The sequence below is a fragment of the Notechis scutatus genome, chromosome 8 (assembly GCF_049901735.1).
Source record: "Notechis scutatus isolate UNSWTSFEM ecotype Mainland chromosome 8, rNotScu1.2, whole genome shotgun sequence".
NCBI lineage: Eukaryota > Metazoa > Chordata > Lepidosauria > Squamata > Elapidae > Notechis > Notechis scutatus.
In genome coordinates, this window is record NC_142016.1 from 27495818 (window position 1) to 27509750 (window position 13933).

Below are 13933 nucleotides of genomic sequence, written 5' to 3' on the forward strand. Positions count from 1 at the left end.
CTCTCAGGCCTGTAAGGACTCTTCCCTCCCCAGGAGGACATGAAGACCTGGCTGACGGCTCTGAGTTCGTCCATTGCGGAGCACGGGGAGATCGCCCGCTGGGGCCAGGCGCTGCTCACCACCTCCTCCACTGACGAAGGCCTCCCCAAGCGGGACACGGACAGAAGGGCCAGCACCTCTGGCAGGAAGAAATGAGACAGCTCTCCCCACCCCGCCTCCCCTGGGGCTGGGAAAGACAGGCAGGCCGGCCATCGTAGTCTTGGTGTGTGGCTGAGGGGCTGCCCAGCAGGAGCTCTGAGGCTGCCAAGGAGGAGGGGCAAGGGGTCCCCACCACTTCTCTGCAAAGCAGATGCTGGACCTGTGTGGCTGGACAAAGAGCTTCTGCCTGCCCCGTCTTTTCTGGCTGCTAGGAGCCGAGAGGCGCCCTCAACCTGGGGACAGAGTTTTGCCTTCCCCATGAATGGCAACAGGTGCCCCCGGGTTCCCCCCCTGCAATTTCCTTTTCTGTCCCTGTCATGGCAGCCGGACAGAAGGATCCGGTCCATGAGGTTCCTTCCACTCCCCTCTTCAGTGGAACAACTGCAGTTACCCAAAGGAGTCCTGCCAGTTGACAAGCACCAGGGTGCAGCTAGCAGGGAGGAAGCCAAGGGATGAGAGAGGACCCCAGAGGCTGAGGGGCTGCGTGGAGGAGCACCCCCTTGCCTTCCTTGCAGCTTCACGTCTCCCAGAAATGGTGCTACTGTGGGTGCCAAGGATGGGGTGGGTGGGTGTTTCTCGGGACTTGCTGCAGGCCCTTCTCTGCACAAGTCTCCTCCCCCGTCCCCTTCTGCCCCCATATTCACATGACAAGATTCACTGGTGAGAACATCGGCACCCTACAGCCCTGGAGGAAGGAGCCGCGCTTTTGGATCCAGCTGCTGCCTTCAGCCTGCCTTGGAGAGGACTTCCATGTCTGCTCCCCAGCCGATTGCCTTTGCCTCCCTCCCCTTTCAAAGATGTGCTTGGACGCATGGCTGGGTGCATCCCTGGGACGTCAGCCCCTCCCCCCCAGACGGCCAGATGGAAGGGTCAAAGGGAAGATGCTCTTCCAGCTGACCCTCCAGAACTTCAGCCGATGTCTGTGAGAAGTCTCCCGCTTTGCTTGTTAACCGTTGTCAACCGCCCCTGGAGCAGTGTGCGTGGGCTTCTGGATCTTCCTGCTTTCCAGGATGAAGAGGGCCGAAGAGGAGAGTAGGCAGCTGCCCAAAGGTGTGGGAAGGCCCCTGGCCCTCTGAACAAGCCATATTCACATCCCCTGCTGGGAGGGAGGGGCTCACCCAGGTGTATTTATATGCAATAACACAGTGGGAGGCCTCAGCGTAGCTCCCCCCACCCCCCAGCGGAGCTGTGAGCATTTGCATGGGAGCACCTGACTAGAGCCTGCCTGGAACGCCAAGTGCCCAAGGGCTGCCCAGGTCCTGACTCCCTCTGCTGCCGCAAGGGGGCAGGAGGAGGGGCTGCTCTGAAAGCAGAACCTGGATTGCCTGTCCTTCTGGCCATGGAGTCCTCATGCATGCCAGCCCCTTTGTCTGTGTAGCCAGAATGTGTCCCCCTCCCTCCCCACAGGGCTTGAGGGAGCAGTGTGTAGGTGGCTGTGGGCCTCTGGGTGGAATTGAGCAAAGTGCAAGCCCACCGGGAAGCGGCACCACATGGAGCAGCCGTGGCTTGAAACTGTACTTCATGACATGCAAATGTGGATGTACACCTGCAATCTAGAACAGGCTAAGATAACTAGGGATTTGCCATTAAAATGTGAGTGCTGAGCCCAGAAGAAACCAGTTTAGCTGCCGTGTCGTGTGGCTCTGTCTTTTTCCAAGGCGCCTGTCTCCAGCGGGAGCAGGCTTCATCGGCCAGGGGTCAAGGGGCTAGTAGGTCCACTACTGCTTCCTGTGTTGCGTGACACACTCAGCCTGAGTTGGGGCCAAATTCAGCCTCCTCTGGGCCTGATGTAGCTTCCACAATGCACCACCCTGGATGGAGTTGGCTCTGTGTCGGGGAGCTTCCCTGGTTCAGAATTGTAACTGCTTTTTTGGGGGGGGATCTGGTATAAAGGATCAATCAAAATATGAACTATTGGGGGGTCACCTCTTTTCTCTAATTGTAAATCTGAAGACTTGGTTTACGCAGTTTGTAAAGATTTTAAATTCTAGTCGCATGAGATCAAAAGTTGGGCTTCTCCACGCTCTCCCAACAGCCTGGATTTTGGCCTCATTTTGGACGGTGCCCTCAGTCAATGGCTGGCTGGGCTTTGGCCGAAGCGTCCACAGAGCAGCTCGTCTTCCTCGGACCCCTGGCATACAAACGGCGGGACTCTTCGTCCAGGAAGGGAGTCCCGTTCTTTGCGCCGGGGGTGGGGTGGGGGCGTGTGTCGACGTCCAGCATGAGCAGCCCACCTGCCGGCTGATGCCGAAACCTGCCCCGGTGTTTCCAGGCGCGGCCGCTTCCGGAAACGCGCTCTGGCTGCTTGTGGGCCTCCCGGGAGGCGACTGGCGTTTGACTCCCCGCGTCCCTGGGCTGCCCGGGTGGCGGCCCGGTCACACTCGTCCTGTAGACGCGGGATCCAGGCGGGGGGGCTCGGCTGCTGCCGGGGAGGGACGGGCTTCCTTGGGGCCAGAGCCTAACGTGTGGAGAGCCGCCCGCAGCCTTCCTAAGCAGGCGCCGTCTGGGAGCGGAAACGGGGCAAAGGCTGCCAAAAATTGCCCAGCAGGAGTGAAAGGAGCGGCTCCTCCCCGTGGGGCACTCGCGACCTGCCCCGCCCGGCCAACGGCTGTTTCGGGAAGGGTTTCTCCTCCTCGGGGCTGAATCCGTCCCTCGCAACGGGGCCCGGTTTGCGTTCCTCGAGGCCCCCGATCGCCCCGCCCGGGGGTGGGGCGGGGCCGGCACTGCTTGCTCCCCCAGAAGCCACTGCCGGGAGCAGCCCCACCCACGGGGGCGGGGGTCGCTCCCGAAAAGCGGCAGCGGCAGCGCCACCGAAGCCGGAGAAAGGCGGCAGGACTACAACGCCCATCGGCCCCCGGGAGACTCGACCAATGGGCAAGCCCCAGAGGAAGGCATGACTGAAGGGCGGCCCGTGGCCAATAGCGTGCGGCGGGGGCGGGGCTGCCCTGCGCCCGGATCCGGAAGCGGCCGGCCGATCAGGATGGCGGCGAGCGGCGGCGCGCCTCAGCGGGGCAGACCCGGTGCATCTGAACGTGGGCGGGCGCAGGCGAGTGGCCGTGGCCCCGGGTGGGGAGGGGATCTGGCCGCTGCTCCTGCGCCCTTCACCCGCCTCCTCCCTCTCCGCCTGCAGGTTCTGCACCTCCCGCCAGACGCTCGCCTGGGTGCCGGACTCCTTCTTCTCCAGGTACGCGGGGAGGGAGGTCCGGGGGGGTCTCCTTCCCCACCCCACCCGCCGCCCGCGACCCTCACCGCCTCTCTCGCCTGCAGCCTGCTCAGCGGCCGCATCTCCTCGCTACGGGACGAGAGCGGCGCCGTAAGTGAGCCCCCCTCCCCGCTTCTGGAGGGACCGGCGCCTCCCGGGGCCGCTGGCTAGCCCCGCCCTGCCCCGCCTTTCCCTTCCCCCAGATCTTCATCGACCGGGACCCCGACCTCTTCGCCCCCATCCTCAACTTCCTCCGCTGCAAAGAGCTGGACCTCAGGTGAGCACTCCGGGAGGGGGCGGGCTGAGGCGAGGGGCACCGGGGCCGCCGCCGCTGCAACGGTTCCTCGCCTTTTCTGCTCCACAGAGGGAGCGACGTCTCGCTGCTGCTGCACGAAGCCCAGTTCTACGGGATCACACCTCTCAGTACGTTGCGGGATTGCGGCTCTTGGGGAGCCATCCTGGGCCCCCAAATACGAGTCTGCGGACCCCCCCCCAGGACTCACCTGGCCTCCCTGCCTTGCTCTCCTTCGCAGTTCGCCGCCTGCAGTTGCACAAGGAACTGGAGCGGTCCTCTTGCGGGAGCGTCCTGTTCGAGGGTTATCTGCCCCCCCCTTCTGGTAAGGCTCGGTGACAGGCAGCACGGCAGCATGGGCTGCGGCCATCTCCCTGCAACCCAGTCAGCTCTCGCTCTCCTTTCCCTTGCAGTGTTTCCTGCCAAGCGATGGAATCGCCACAGCATCACGGGGGGACAGTTGGCTGCCCGGCCCGGCAATCCACTGGTACGCCGGAGCAACACCATGCCCCCCAACCTTGGCATCGTAGGGCTTCTGGGGAGAGTGGAGGAGAGGAGCACAGCAGCCGGTGGATGTCAGGAAGGAAAAGGTGGAAGCAGACCTGGGAGTGCTGGGGTGTGGCTGTGCTATGGCTGGAATGGCCTGTGTGCTGGTGTCTGGTTCTGCAGCCATGCAGCTCTGTTGATTTGGCTTGTAGTTGGTCTTAATGATGGAAGAAGAAGCCGGGATGCTTAAGGCATGGAGGGTGGCTTGTGGGAAACATTCTCCGGATTTTGGAAATGAGGTGCTGCGCATCAGCCTTGCCCATTCCTTTTAGGAGCCACAAATGATCCAGGTATGGTTCGTCTAATCTGTGGCCATCATAACTGGGTCGCTCTGGCTTATGTTCACTTCCTTATCTGCTACAAGTAAGTACAAGGGGTGCGCCTGAATCCTCAGCGTGGGGGTTGAATGGGAAGGGACTGGTCTCCCTCTGCTTCCTGACTCATTTCTCTCTCTGTAGGATGAAGGAGACCTCTGGCTGGCAGCTGGCTTTCTGTAGCCCCCGACTGGACTGGATAATCGAGCGCGTGGCATTAAATGCCCGGGTGCTTGGTGGGTCCCTGGGTGATAGTGACAAAATGGTGGCTGCTGCCTCCTGCAGCGAAATCCTCCTATGGGCCCTTCAGCCTGACGGGAACGGCACTGAGATTGGTGAGAAACTACTCCCCTCCCTCACCACATATCCTTAGCAATCTCAAATACCTCTTGGGTGTGGGAAGGCCAGCTGGATTTCCCAGTTGCTGGCTTTACCTGGGTTAAGGGAATTTTTTCTTTCTTTCTGGGCAGTGGGATCAGATTAAGGGAGGTTGACAGGCCACTGCCTCTTTGCTCTTGTGTGAATGTCTCAGACCTGTCCCCAAACCCCAGCTGGCTCTGGTTGCTGAGTCCTGCACTCCCAGATGGCTGAGGAGGGCTTTTGAAGACGAGGAGAGCCCATGGAGGGGGGGCCCCAACCGCTGTTTTCCTTTGTGCTTTCAGGGACATTCTTCTTGAGTTGGGTGCGGAGGGCAGGCCCTCCAGTCGGCCTCCTGCTCTTTGGGGGCAGCTGGTTCAGGAGTCTCATGAGCCATGGGCCCAACCCTGCTCTTCTCCCAATTGCTGCTTTTGTTCTGTAGGAGTGTTCTGTTTAGGGGTCCCCCTAGATGGTCTCTTCTTCGTTGGCAGCCAGCTTATTGCCACCAGCCACACAGGCAAGATTGGTGTCTGGAACGCAGTCACCAAACACTGGCAGGTAATGAAGCAGTTCGGGGAAGGAGGATTCCTAGTAGCGTTGGGGATTGGCTTGTTACAAGGAGTTGTATAATAGCTGCAGATGTAGGATTAATCAAATACAGCTTGGAAGGGTGTGGCTGCTGCTGTTGAGATCTTTGAGTCTGACCTGTGGCAGCTAAACTAAACTAGAATTGGCAGCTCCTCCCCCCACCTTTTGAAGATGGTAGCAAAAGTTGCAGACTCCACTTCTCTGATTCTTAATCTGCTCTTCATGATTTTCTAAAGATCATAACAAAGTTTTGAACAGGTTGTCTGCCAGTTCCTGTAATTCATCTGGCCATGAACGTTTAAACTTACTCGCACTCCATGGTAGTTCTCTGACTGCATTTCCCCCGGGTTGCCAGGTGGAATACGTCCCTCCGAAGAGAAGGAGCTTGTCCCAGTTGGGGCTGGTGGGTGGCGCTGCACTTGCTTAGCTGACGATTGGCATGTTGCCCCCTTTGTGGAACAGCTTGAGCACTAGTGCAGCTCCTTTCATTTCAAACATTCATGAAGTCTCTGGTTCCTTGAAGTTTTCCCTCTTTCTCTGAGCTGACGGGTTCAGGATGCTCCTTGATGTTCATAACAGGTAATTTTCTAGCTTTCGGAGGCTGTGACCTCTGGCTTCCTGATCCCCCTGTTCTCACCCGCTGCTCCACCTCCACAGACTCAAGATGTGGTTCCCATCAACAGCCACGATGCTGCGGGCTCCTTCTTGCTCCTGGGCTGCCACAATGGCTCCATCCATTACGTTGGTGAGTCACGGCCAGCCGTCCCAATGAGGCTACGTTGGCTCTGTTCTGCCAGCTGCCCTTCCCACCTGCCGGCTGCTTCCCCGCAGATGTTCAGAAGTTCCCTCTGCGCATGAAGGACAATGACCTCCTGGTGACCGAGCTGTACCGTGACCCTGCGGAGGATGCTGTCACAGCCCTCAGTGTCCACCTCACGCCCAAAAGCAGTAAGCCCCACCCCCACCCCCAGGCGGAATTGGGCACAGGAGCCTGGCTCACCTGCCCAGACTTTCCCAAATCCCAGCTAGGGTTTGCCTCCCTCCCTGGGCTGTGGCTGGCCTTGCTTCGCTGCAGCCCTCTGCTCCCATGTCTAGGTCACAGTGGAAATTGGATTGAAATCGCTTATGGCACCAGCTCAGGAATGGTACGAGTGATTGTCCAGCACCCAGAGACAGTGGGCTCAGGGCCCCAGCTCTTCCAGGCCTTTGCTGTTCATCGTAGCCCTGTCACCAAGGTGATGCTGTCAGAGAAGCACCTTATCTCAGGTACTGGCTTTGAGGAGCGGGCGGCAGATCGGTGAGGCTGGCCAACGGTCCTCTCCCTGCCAACCTCATTTTGTCTGCTTGACCCCTAGTCTGTGCTGATAGCCACGTACGGACATGGACGGTGACTCGATTCCGTGGGAGGATTTCTACGCAGCCAGGCTCCACCCCGTTGGCTTCCTTCAAGATTCTGGCCCTGGACTCCGTGGACGGGCAGGGGGGCTGCAGTGCGGGCACAGACATTGGTAGGGGCCTCTGGGGTGCAAGGTGGGGCCCGTGGAATCTGGGGCCTGGGACCCCACCTGCTCCCTTCTCTCTCCCATGCAGGGCCTTTTGGCGAGCGCGATGACCAACAGGTGTTCCTCCAGAAGGTGGTTCCAGATGCCAGCAAGCTGTACGTGCGTCTCTCCTCTACCGGGAAGAGGTGGGTCTGCAAAGGGCCCGACCAGCAGGCGGCTGTTCTTGAGGCCAAATTCAGCTGGCCAGTCACCTTGAATTTAGCCCTGCTCTTGCCCTTCGCAGACCAAAGGTGGCTGCTGCCACACCCAGATTCACCGGGGGAGGGGGGCTAGTGGTGTTTTTATCCCTTTGGTTCCTCTCTCTTCCCCGCAGGATATGCCAGGTGTGCTCAGTTGACGGCTCGTCCATCACGGCCTTCCTGGTCCAGGAGTGCGAGGGCTCCAGCCGCATCGGCTCCCGCCCACGCCGCTACCTCTTTACCGGCCACAGCAATGGCAGCCTGCAGATGTGGGACCTCACCACTGCAATGGAGATGGGGGACCAACCCCCAGGTGCCAGGGCTGAGCTTGGCTGGGGAGGGCAGCCAGGGGCTTTGCAGTGAGGAGGAGGCGTCCCCACTGCCTCCCGCTGTTGGCCGTGTTGCTTCTGGGTCTCTCTGCAGACTAACCTCTGCCACGCCCCCTCCTCTTTTCCTGCAGATTGTGGTGGTCTCTCAGAAGAAGAGCTGCTGTCCGAGTTGGGGCAATGTGACTTGGCCCTGACCCACACCCTGGAAACAAGTCCTACAGGGTCTTTCACTCTTTCCAGGACTTCTGGCTTCCATCACAGGTGGGGAGGTGTGCCTGCGCAGCTGATGGGGAGGGGGGGGACAGGTAATTGAAAGGGAACCCATCGGCAACTCCAGATGTGCAAGTCTGCAAGGAAAGAGGACGGACTGGCTAAATCGCCATCTTCCCTGCCCTCGACTGGCCTTATTGTGTTGCTCAACGGGATCGAGCTCTTCTCTTCCCCACAGGCAGCACATAACAAGCTTGTGGTTCTCCTAGCCGCCCCCAGAACCGAGATGCGGATGGGACCTGCGAGAAGCCACCGAAATCCTCCCCAGCCAGGTTGGACTTCCAGCGAGGAGACTGTGACCGACAACAGCTAGGCGGGAACTTCTTGGACCAATCTGCCAAGGGCCAGTGGGTCAGCCACTCTCGGGGTGGGCTGTCTGCTAGCCTTCTGAGCCAAAGTTCGCCCAGTCCCCCTCCTGCCCCCCTGGAGCCTGTCCTCCCCCTAGCCCCACCCAGAGTGCCACTCAGTGAAACCTCTTTCTGACCTCTGGCCGTCCTTGGGGATCCCTGCTGCTGCTGCTGCGTCATTCCCCTCTTGCCTCTCCCGTGGCCTGGAGCTAGTGGAGTGGAGCCTGCTGCAGAGGTGCCCACCCCGCTTCCTTCAGGGCTCCTTGCCCAGGAACTCTGTCCCAAGCCCCTTCCAAGGCTCTCTGGCAGAGCGGGGTTTTTTCCTCTGGTGCGCAAGAGCAGATTGCAAGAGCAGGTGGCAACACGTGAGCCCTGCGAGGCTGCCCCCCTCCCTCCTGCTTGTGAAAAGCCAAAGACATTTATGAGCAATAGCCGCCCCCCCCTTCAACCACCTTGGCTGACTGGTTTCTCTTCCCTTTCTCTGGGAGATAAGCAGCAATAAATACACGTGCAAAGATGTTCACACAACCTCTGGAGTCTTCCTGGGATTTGCTGGAGGGGAAACCTTTCCAGGTTCTTGTAAGTTGGAGTCAAAGGACCCCAGCAATCCAGGTGCTGGTTTTGGCCAAGCAGATCAGGGACCCGGGGTGGGGGGTGAGAAGCAGGAGCTCTGCCTTGACTGGTGGGACAGCAAATGGGGCAGGGTCAAGTCTAGCAAGGGCCACTCTGTGGTTGGGGAGGGGGAGCATCCATCCCTGTGGTAGATGGAGGCCTTGGGGGTATTCAGAGGATCTGTCTCCTGAAGTTTTTTTTTTTTGGGGGAGCTGAGGATCTCGCCCATCTCTCCACGGCTGGATTTGTGTGACAGGTTTCCATTGATGCACCTGATGTACAGCACACTGAAGCTGTGCCTGCCCTTCCTTGCTTGTGCTGTTGACTCCTTCGGATCAGGCTGCTCCTTGGGGCCCTTCGGATGGTCTGAGGAGGTGAACAGGCAGCTGGACAGGGGCTTACCTTGGGGGGCACCAGAGGTGCTGTCTTCCAACTGTTCCGGCTAAAGATGGGGGGGGCTTGGGAACCGCCCCCCTTCTGTCTTTTGCAAAGGAGAAGGCTGGGAGGCTCTGCCTACGGGATCTCCCCTGCTGGGCTGGCCCCTCAAATCTGGGCCTTACAGTGGGAGAAGGAGTGCACCAAAGCTTCAGGGGGGCAGTGTGAGCAGCCGGGCTGCCTTTCCACTTGCTCCTGTCAGTTGTGGGGTTTGCAGGGCTGGCACGGATGACAAGGATGGAGGCGCAAAGATGCAGCCAGTGGGAAGTGCGGGCAAGCAGTCCGACGACCAGTAGGCATGAGCGGCGGTGGAAGCCCACCCCCCCCCCCCCGCCAAGGCCACCTTTCTTTCATTGCCCGACCGATCAAGCTGTGGGAAGGGGAAGCCAATGGGTTTTCTGTGGGGGCAGTTGGGTCTGGCCAAGTCTAGGTGCCCCCCCGAGCTCCCAATGCCACCCAACTTTCAAAGGCACCCAAGAGTTTCCTCTTCCAGGAGATCCTATCTAGGGCTGAGATGGTTATTTTTGCCCGGTGGTTGGTTTTCTAATTGCTCTTTTGAAGAAAGTTCTGGAAACAGGGAGCCGTATAATAAAAATGCCCTCCAGCCCTCAGCAATAATGAAATGCAGTGAAACCCCAGGTGATTCTGTAGCAAAAGTGCCAGTCTAGGAAACCACAGAATGAAATGGCTGGGTCAAGGATGGGGGCGCTTTCCCCCAGGGTGGCTGGCAACTGGGCAGAAAATAAGGTGACCCAGGCAAGTTGCCTGCTCCATTGCCCTCCATGTCATCCCTGACATAAAATGTGTGGACTAAAATTACTCTGAAAATACGAAGAAAAAACATTCAGGTATTTCTGCCAAGGAGCAGAAGAGGCCAGTGCTCGTTTCTGTGGGCTCACCTGAGCCCCCAACAGCCAAGCTGGACCAAGGACTACCTCAGGGGTAGGATTCTACCGGTTAGGATCGGTTCTATAGAACCAGTTGTCGTGATCCTGCACAGTTCGGAGAACCAGCAAATCATGCCCCTAGCTGGCCCCGCCCCCTCCCCGCCCAGTCAGTCCTTATCGCGCATGCCCGACATCGCTGACTGCGTTCTTCCCTGCCCAGTCACTCCTTAAGTATTTTTTTTCCCTCCCAAGCATCAGTTGTTCCTATGATCGGCTGTGCCAGGATTCCCCTCGCTGTCTTACTGCTTCGCCCAGGAGGCTTCCCTGAGGCCCAGGAAGCCCCAAAACAGAGCATGGGGTGTGTGTGCAAAAAAAAGCCACACCCACCCAGTCACATGGCCATGCCACCTGGCCATGCCCATTTAGCCACGCCCACCTAGTTACACCCACAAAACTAGTTACACAATTTGAATCCCACCCCTGAATATGTGTATTAAATATATTGAAATAAATGAAATTATACAGGAGGAGAGCTGAAATGAAATTAATATTAGGGTTCAGGATTAAATGAATAGATTAATATGTCTTTTTTTTGAAATTGTAAACAAATCTTATGTAATTAAGACGGCGAAAAACCATGCAGACTCTGGTTTATATATGCTATGTAGGGATTATTAATTTTAATAAAAAGTTAAATGTTTCATGGGACTTAAAAGGGGAGATGATTAATGAATATATAGTACTTTGAGGTGGCGCACTTAAATTGATAATTTAGGGGGGAAACTATTTTTTAGGAGAAGTGTATCTAATTAGAATGTAAGATGAAATATACAAATGTGACAGTTAAAGGTATTAAAGTATAATAATTATGAATCTAACATAGATGAATTAAATAAGAGGTAAGCATTTGGAGTAATACAATAAAATAGAAAATGTATAAAAGCTTTGTTTAGATAAGTTGAATACAAAAACTGAATACGTAACTATGGTCATATTTGTATGTACATGTGAAACCTGTAATCATGCTGTTCGCTAAAAAGAGATGTTTTTAAAATGTGGAAAATTGAATAAAACTTTTTTTTAAAAAAAAAGACTCTCAGATGCGGCTTATCTGGTCCTGCAGGCTTCGTGATAGGCCGGTGCTCCGTAATTAGGCCTCTTGTTACCCCGAGTTCGGTATCTGCTATTTTTAGGTCCATTTAAACGCATTCACCTTTTGGGAGAAGACCAAAAGACAGGTGTTGAGGAGCATTGCCCTCTCCCTGCCCCCTCACCTGTTCTTGTCTTAGCAGCCTTGTCCCACAGTGGGCCCATCCCTGCCTTTTCCCAGTTAGATTCGCCCGCTTTGGGTTACGTCTGCACAGCCGTAGTAATGAGCTTACTCTGGTCCTAGAGACAGGAGGGAACGTCTGGTCTATTGATAGAAAATCGCTGCCTTCAACCACCTCTGGAAAGAGCCTACCTGGTATTGACGTTGTGGTCCCAGAGAGGGATGTGGAATCTGGAAAACATGCCAGGTATTTTTTACATTTTAGTCATAGGCCGATCTGCCTCTCGAGATCCCCCTGGATCCCTCTTGTTCAAATCTGACCACCTGAAGAAGTCGATCCAGGAAGAGAGTGGCTGGAGCGTTAGTGCTGATGGGAAGGAAACCTTTGGGCAAGCCTGTGGCTGGCCTTTGTGAGTTGGGCTTCCCCCCACCCTGTCCAAACAGCTGGCAAGAATGGCCATGCAGGGGCCCCGACATAGGAGAAAAGAGAAAAGGGCCCTCCTGCAAACAGCCATTTTGACAATCCCAGAGGGGAGGGAATTGTCAGAGGAGAGTGGGATGCCACAGAATGGAGCTGACAAGATTCCTGGGAATTACGCTTGCCACTGAGCTGTAACTTGAGGGTGTTAGTTGTAGAGCTGCAGAAAGAACTGGGAGAATGGCACTTCTGGCAAGTTGCAGAGACCCACAGTTAGGGTTAAAGCAGAAGGGCGTTCACGAGCAGATCCTCGAGAGTTTAAGACTGACGGTTTTTAATAAAGAAATGTAAGTTATGCAATCTGCCTTTTCCCCCTGGAAAACTGGGAGCATGTGCAAACGTTGTTTTTCCCCCAAGTTGGAACAGAGGAATCCATGCTAGATCTGCTATTCCTGAGAAGTATAACCCTTTTTGAAAAAGGATTGGCATGGGATGTCCTGCCCAGAGTTCTATGGGAAGCAGATGTTCTGGTGCTTCTCAAAAAGCTGCCTTCCTGTAGGCCAGGTAGAGGATAAAGCCTCAGGACCCAGCCGGGAGGTGGTTGTCTTGGTCAGGTGGCAGCATAGCCCCTGGGCTAAGCAGACGAGGGGCAGCAGCCGGGGGGGTGGGCAGCCTGGCCTGAGTGGAACCCCCTGGGCTGAAAGCAATAGGTGGCCTCCTCTGGAAGGGGGCCTCTCGAGCAGGGCCCCCCTTCCATGGTGGGGGAAAGGCAGGGGGCACTCATCCAGTCACAGCACATGGCCTTGGGTCGATCTGGGAAGGTCACAGCACGCCCCACCCAGCTTCTCTGGCAAGGAGGGGTCCACCAGAAAGGCCAGGAGGGGTGAGGGCCCCTGTCCCTGGGGAGGCTCCTAGGCTTGCAACTGGAGAGAGGCTCGGGGGGGGGGCAGGTGGGGACGTGGAAGGGGAGTTGTCGGGGCTGAAACGTTGAGGGAAGGGCCTTCCAAGGAGGGTTCCCGGCTTCTCTTTAGTTGGTCCCTTTGGGGTCCCAAACAATCCAGTTGCCCAGTTTGTCTCCCACACATCTGGGTTAAGCAGAGAGGCCTGAGGGGAGGGGGCTCTCTCTGTGTAGAGAGAGGCAAGGGACTTGCAGATGCCTCCACCCCTCTTCTCCCTCTCTGGAAGTTTCCAAAGAGTTCCCATGTCCAGCTCAGTCCCCGCCCCTCTGGATCTGGCAGTTGTCCTGTGCTCCCACCCCACCTCTGGCTAGGTTTTTCCAGATGATTTTTCCAGATGATGTCATGCAAAGCTGCATTGGAAGGAGGAGAGTGGGTGCTGCTCCTTCCCCCACCGCCCACAGGCCCACTTCCTCCCTGGGGAGGCCATCAGGAAGCCCCACCTTCCCTTGCTGTCTCTGAGTGCTTTCCACATTCAAATGTTTGGGTGCGGTGGGGGGGGGCACTTACTTTGCTTGAAACTTCCCTAAATCCCAGGGTCCTCCTTCTCCCCTCTGATCCAGGATCCCCATTTTTCCGGAATGAGCCTTCCTAAGTCCCCTTGATGTCTGAGAAGGCAGCAAGCGGGGGTGGGGATGGAGAATTGGCTTAGAGTACAAGACAAACTCATTAGGACCAGCCAGTGCATGTCCAGCTGGCACAGATGTTTGCCCTGCTCCCAAACGGTGCCTGCTGGGAGATTTGCAAGGGAGGGATCTTTCTTCTGGGAACAGCTATTGGAGGAGGAAGACTTTGCATGTCAGAAATCCAACACAAAGCAGCCCTGAGTGTGTCAACAGCTGGGGAAAGGAAATGGGGGCTCTCCTCTTAGAAACCAGTTTCAAATCTTGCATTTCCAGGCTGAAAAGGCGTTGGCCTCCTGTAGTCAGTGACCCCCAGGCACAAATGGGATGGAGGGACAGGGGGCTTTATCCTTCAAACAGGAGGGGAAGGGAGTAGAGGGAAACATGGGGCGGGGAGGCAGCCTCGCTGGAGGAGCCAGAAGCGCTCCAGTCAGACTGGGCAGGAAGCAGCTGCTGCGGGGGGGATAGTGGCAGTGGGAGGGGCGGGTGGGGACACAGCAACTGGGAGCAGCGTCAACCAGCACAAGGCAGTGCAAGGGTCCCACGAG

At 57.0% G+C, this 13933-nt stretch overlaps 2 protein-coding genes and 1 long non-coding RNA gene across 5 annotated transcripts in view; 2 read left to right on the plus strand and 1 right to left on the minus strand.

Moving 5' to 3' along the window:
- The window catches only part of SPTBN4 (spectrin beta, non-erythrocytic 4), a 31498-nt gene extending 29388 nt beyond the window's left edge, over positions 1–2110 (plus strand). For 2 of the 3 annotated variants that reach the window (XM_087970357.1, XM_026687729.2), the window contains one exon: positions 34–2110. In XM_087970357.1, the coding sequence (XP_087826483.1) occupies positions 34–195 (162 nt within the window). In that variant the 3' untranslated portion in view covers positions 196–2110. The remainder of the gene's footprint in view (positions 1–33) is intronic. The other variant, XM_026687730.2, reaches the window with a different exon arrangement.
- Positions 1209–8706, plus strand: SHKBP1 (SH3KBP1 binding protein 1). The gene is made up of 20 exons (XM_087970419.1): positions 1209–1248; positions 2234–2530; positions 3121–3244; positions 3329–3382; positions 3466–3511; positions 3604–3677; positions 3765–3823; positions 3934–4017; positions 4106–4282; positions 4511–4601; positions 4697–4887; positions 5352–5467; positions 6155–6242; positions 6329–6445; positions 6593–6763; positions 6853–7005; positions 7088–7184; positions 7373–7551; positions 7699–7828; positions 8047–8706. Exons 1-20 carry the CDS (start codon positions 1209–1211, stop codon positions 8318–8320), a joined length of 2562 nt encoding a protein of 853 aa, XP_087826545.1. The 3' UTR covers positions 8321–8706.
- Positions 8707–11207: 2501 nt separating this feature from the next.
- Positions 11208–13722, minus strand: LOC148129996 (uncharacterized). The gene is made up of 2 exons (XR_015750406.1): positions 13273–13722; positions 11208–11331 (listed from the first exon to the last, which is right to left on the minus strand). It is a non-coding gene; the product is annotated as an uncharacterized LOC148129996 (long non-coding RNA).
- Between the last annotated feature and the right edge of the window lie 211 nt (positions 13723–13933).

Excerpts from the sequence above, each read along its gene's own strand:
- SHKBP1 (XM_087970419.1), top strand. The coding sequence starts at position 1,209 with ATGAAGAGGGCCGAAGAGGAGAGTAGGCAGCTGCCCAAAG. Across the intron at positions 3,824-3,933 it reads CTACGGGATCACACCTCTCA|TTCGCCGCCTGCAGTTGCAC; the intron begins GTACGTTGCGGG and ends TCTCCTTCGCAG. Across the intron at positions 4,018-4,105 it reads TTATCTGCCCCCCCCTTCTG|TGTTTCCTGCCAAGCGATGG; the intron begins GTAAGGCTCGGT and ends TTTCCCTTGCAG.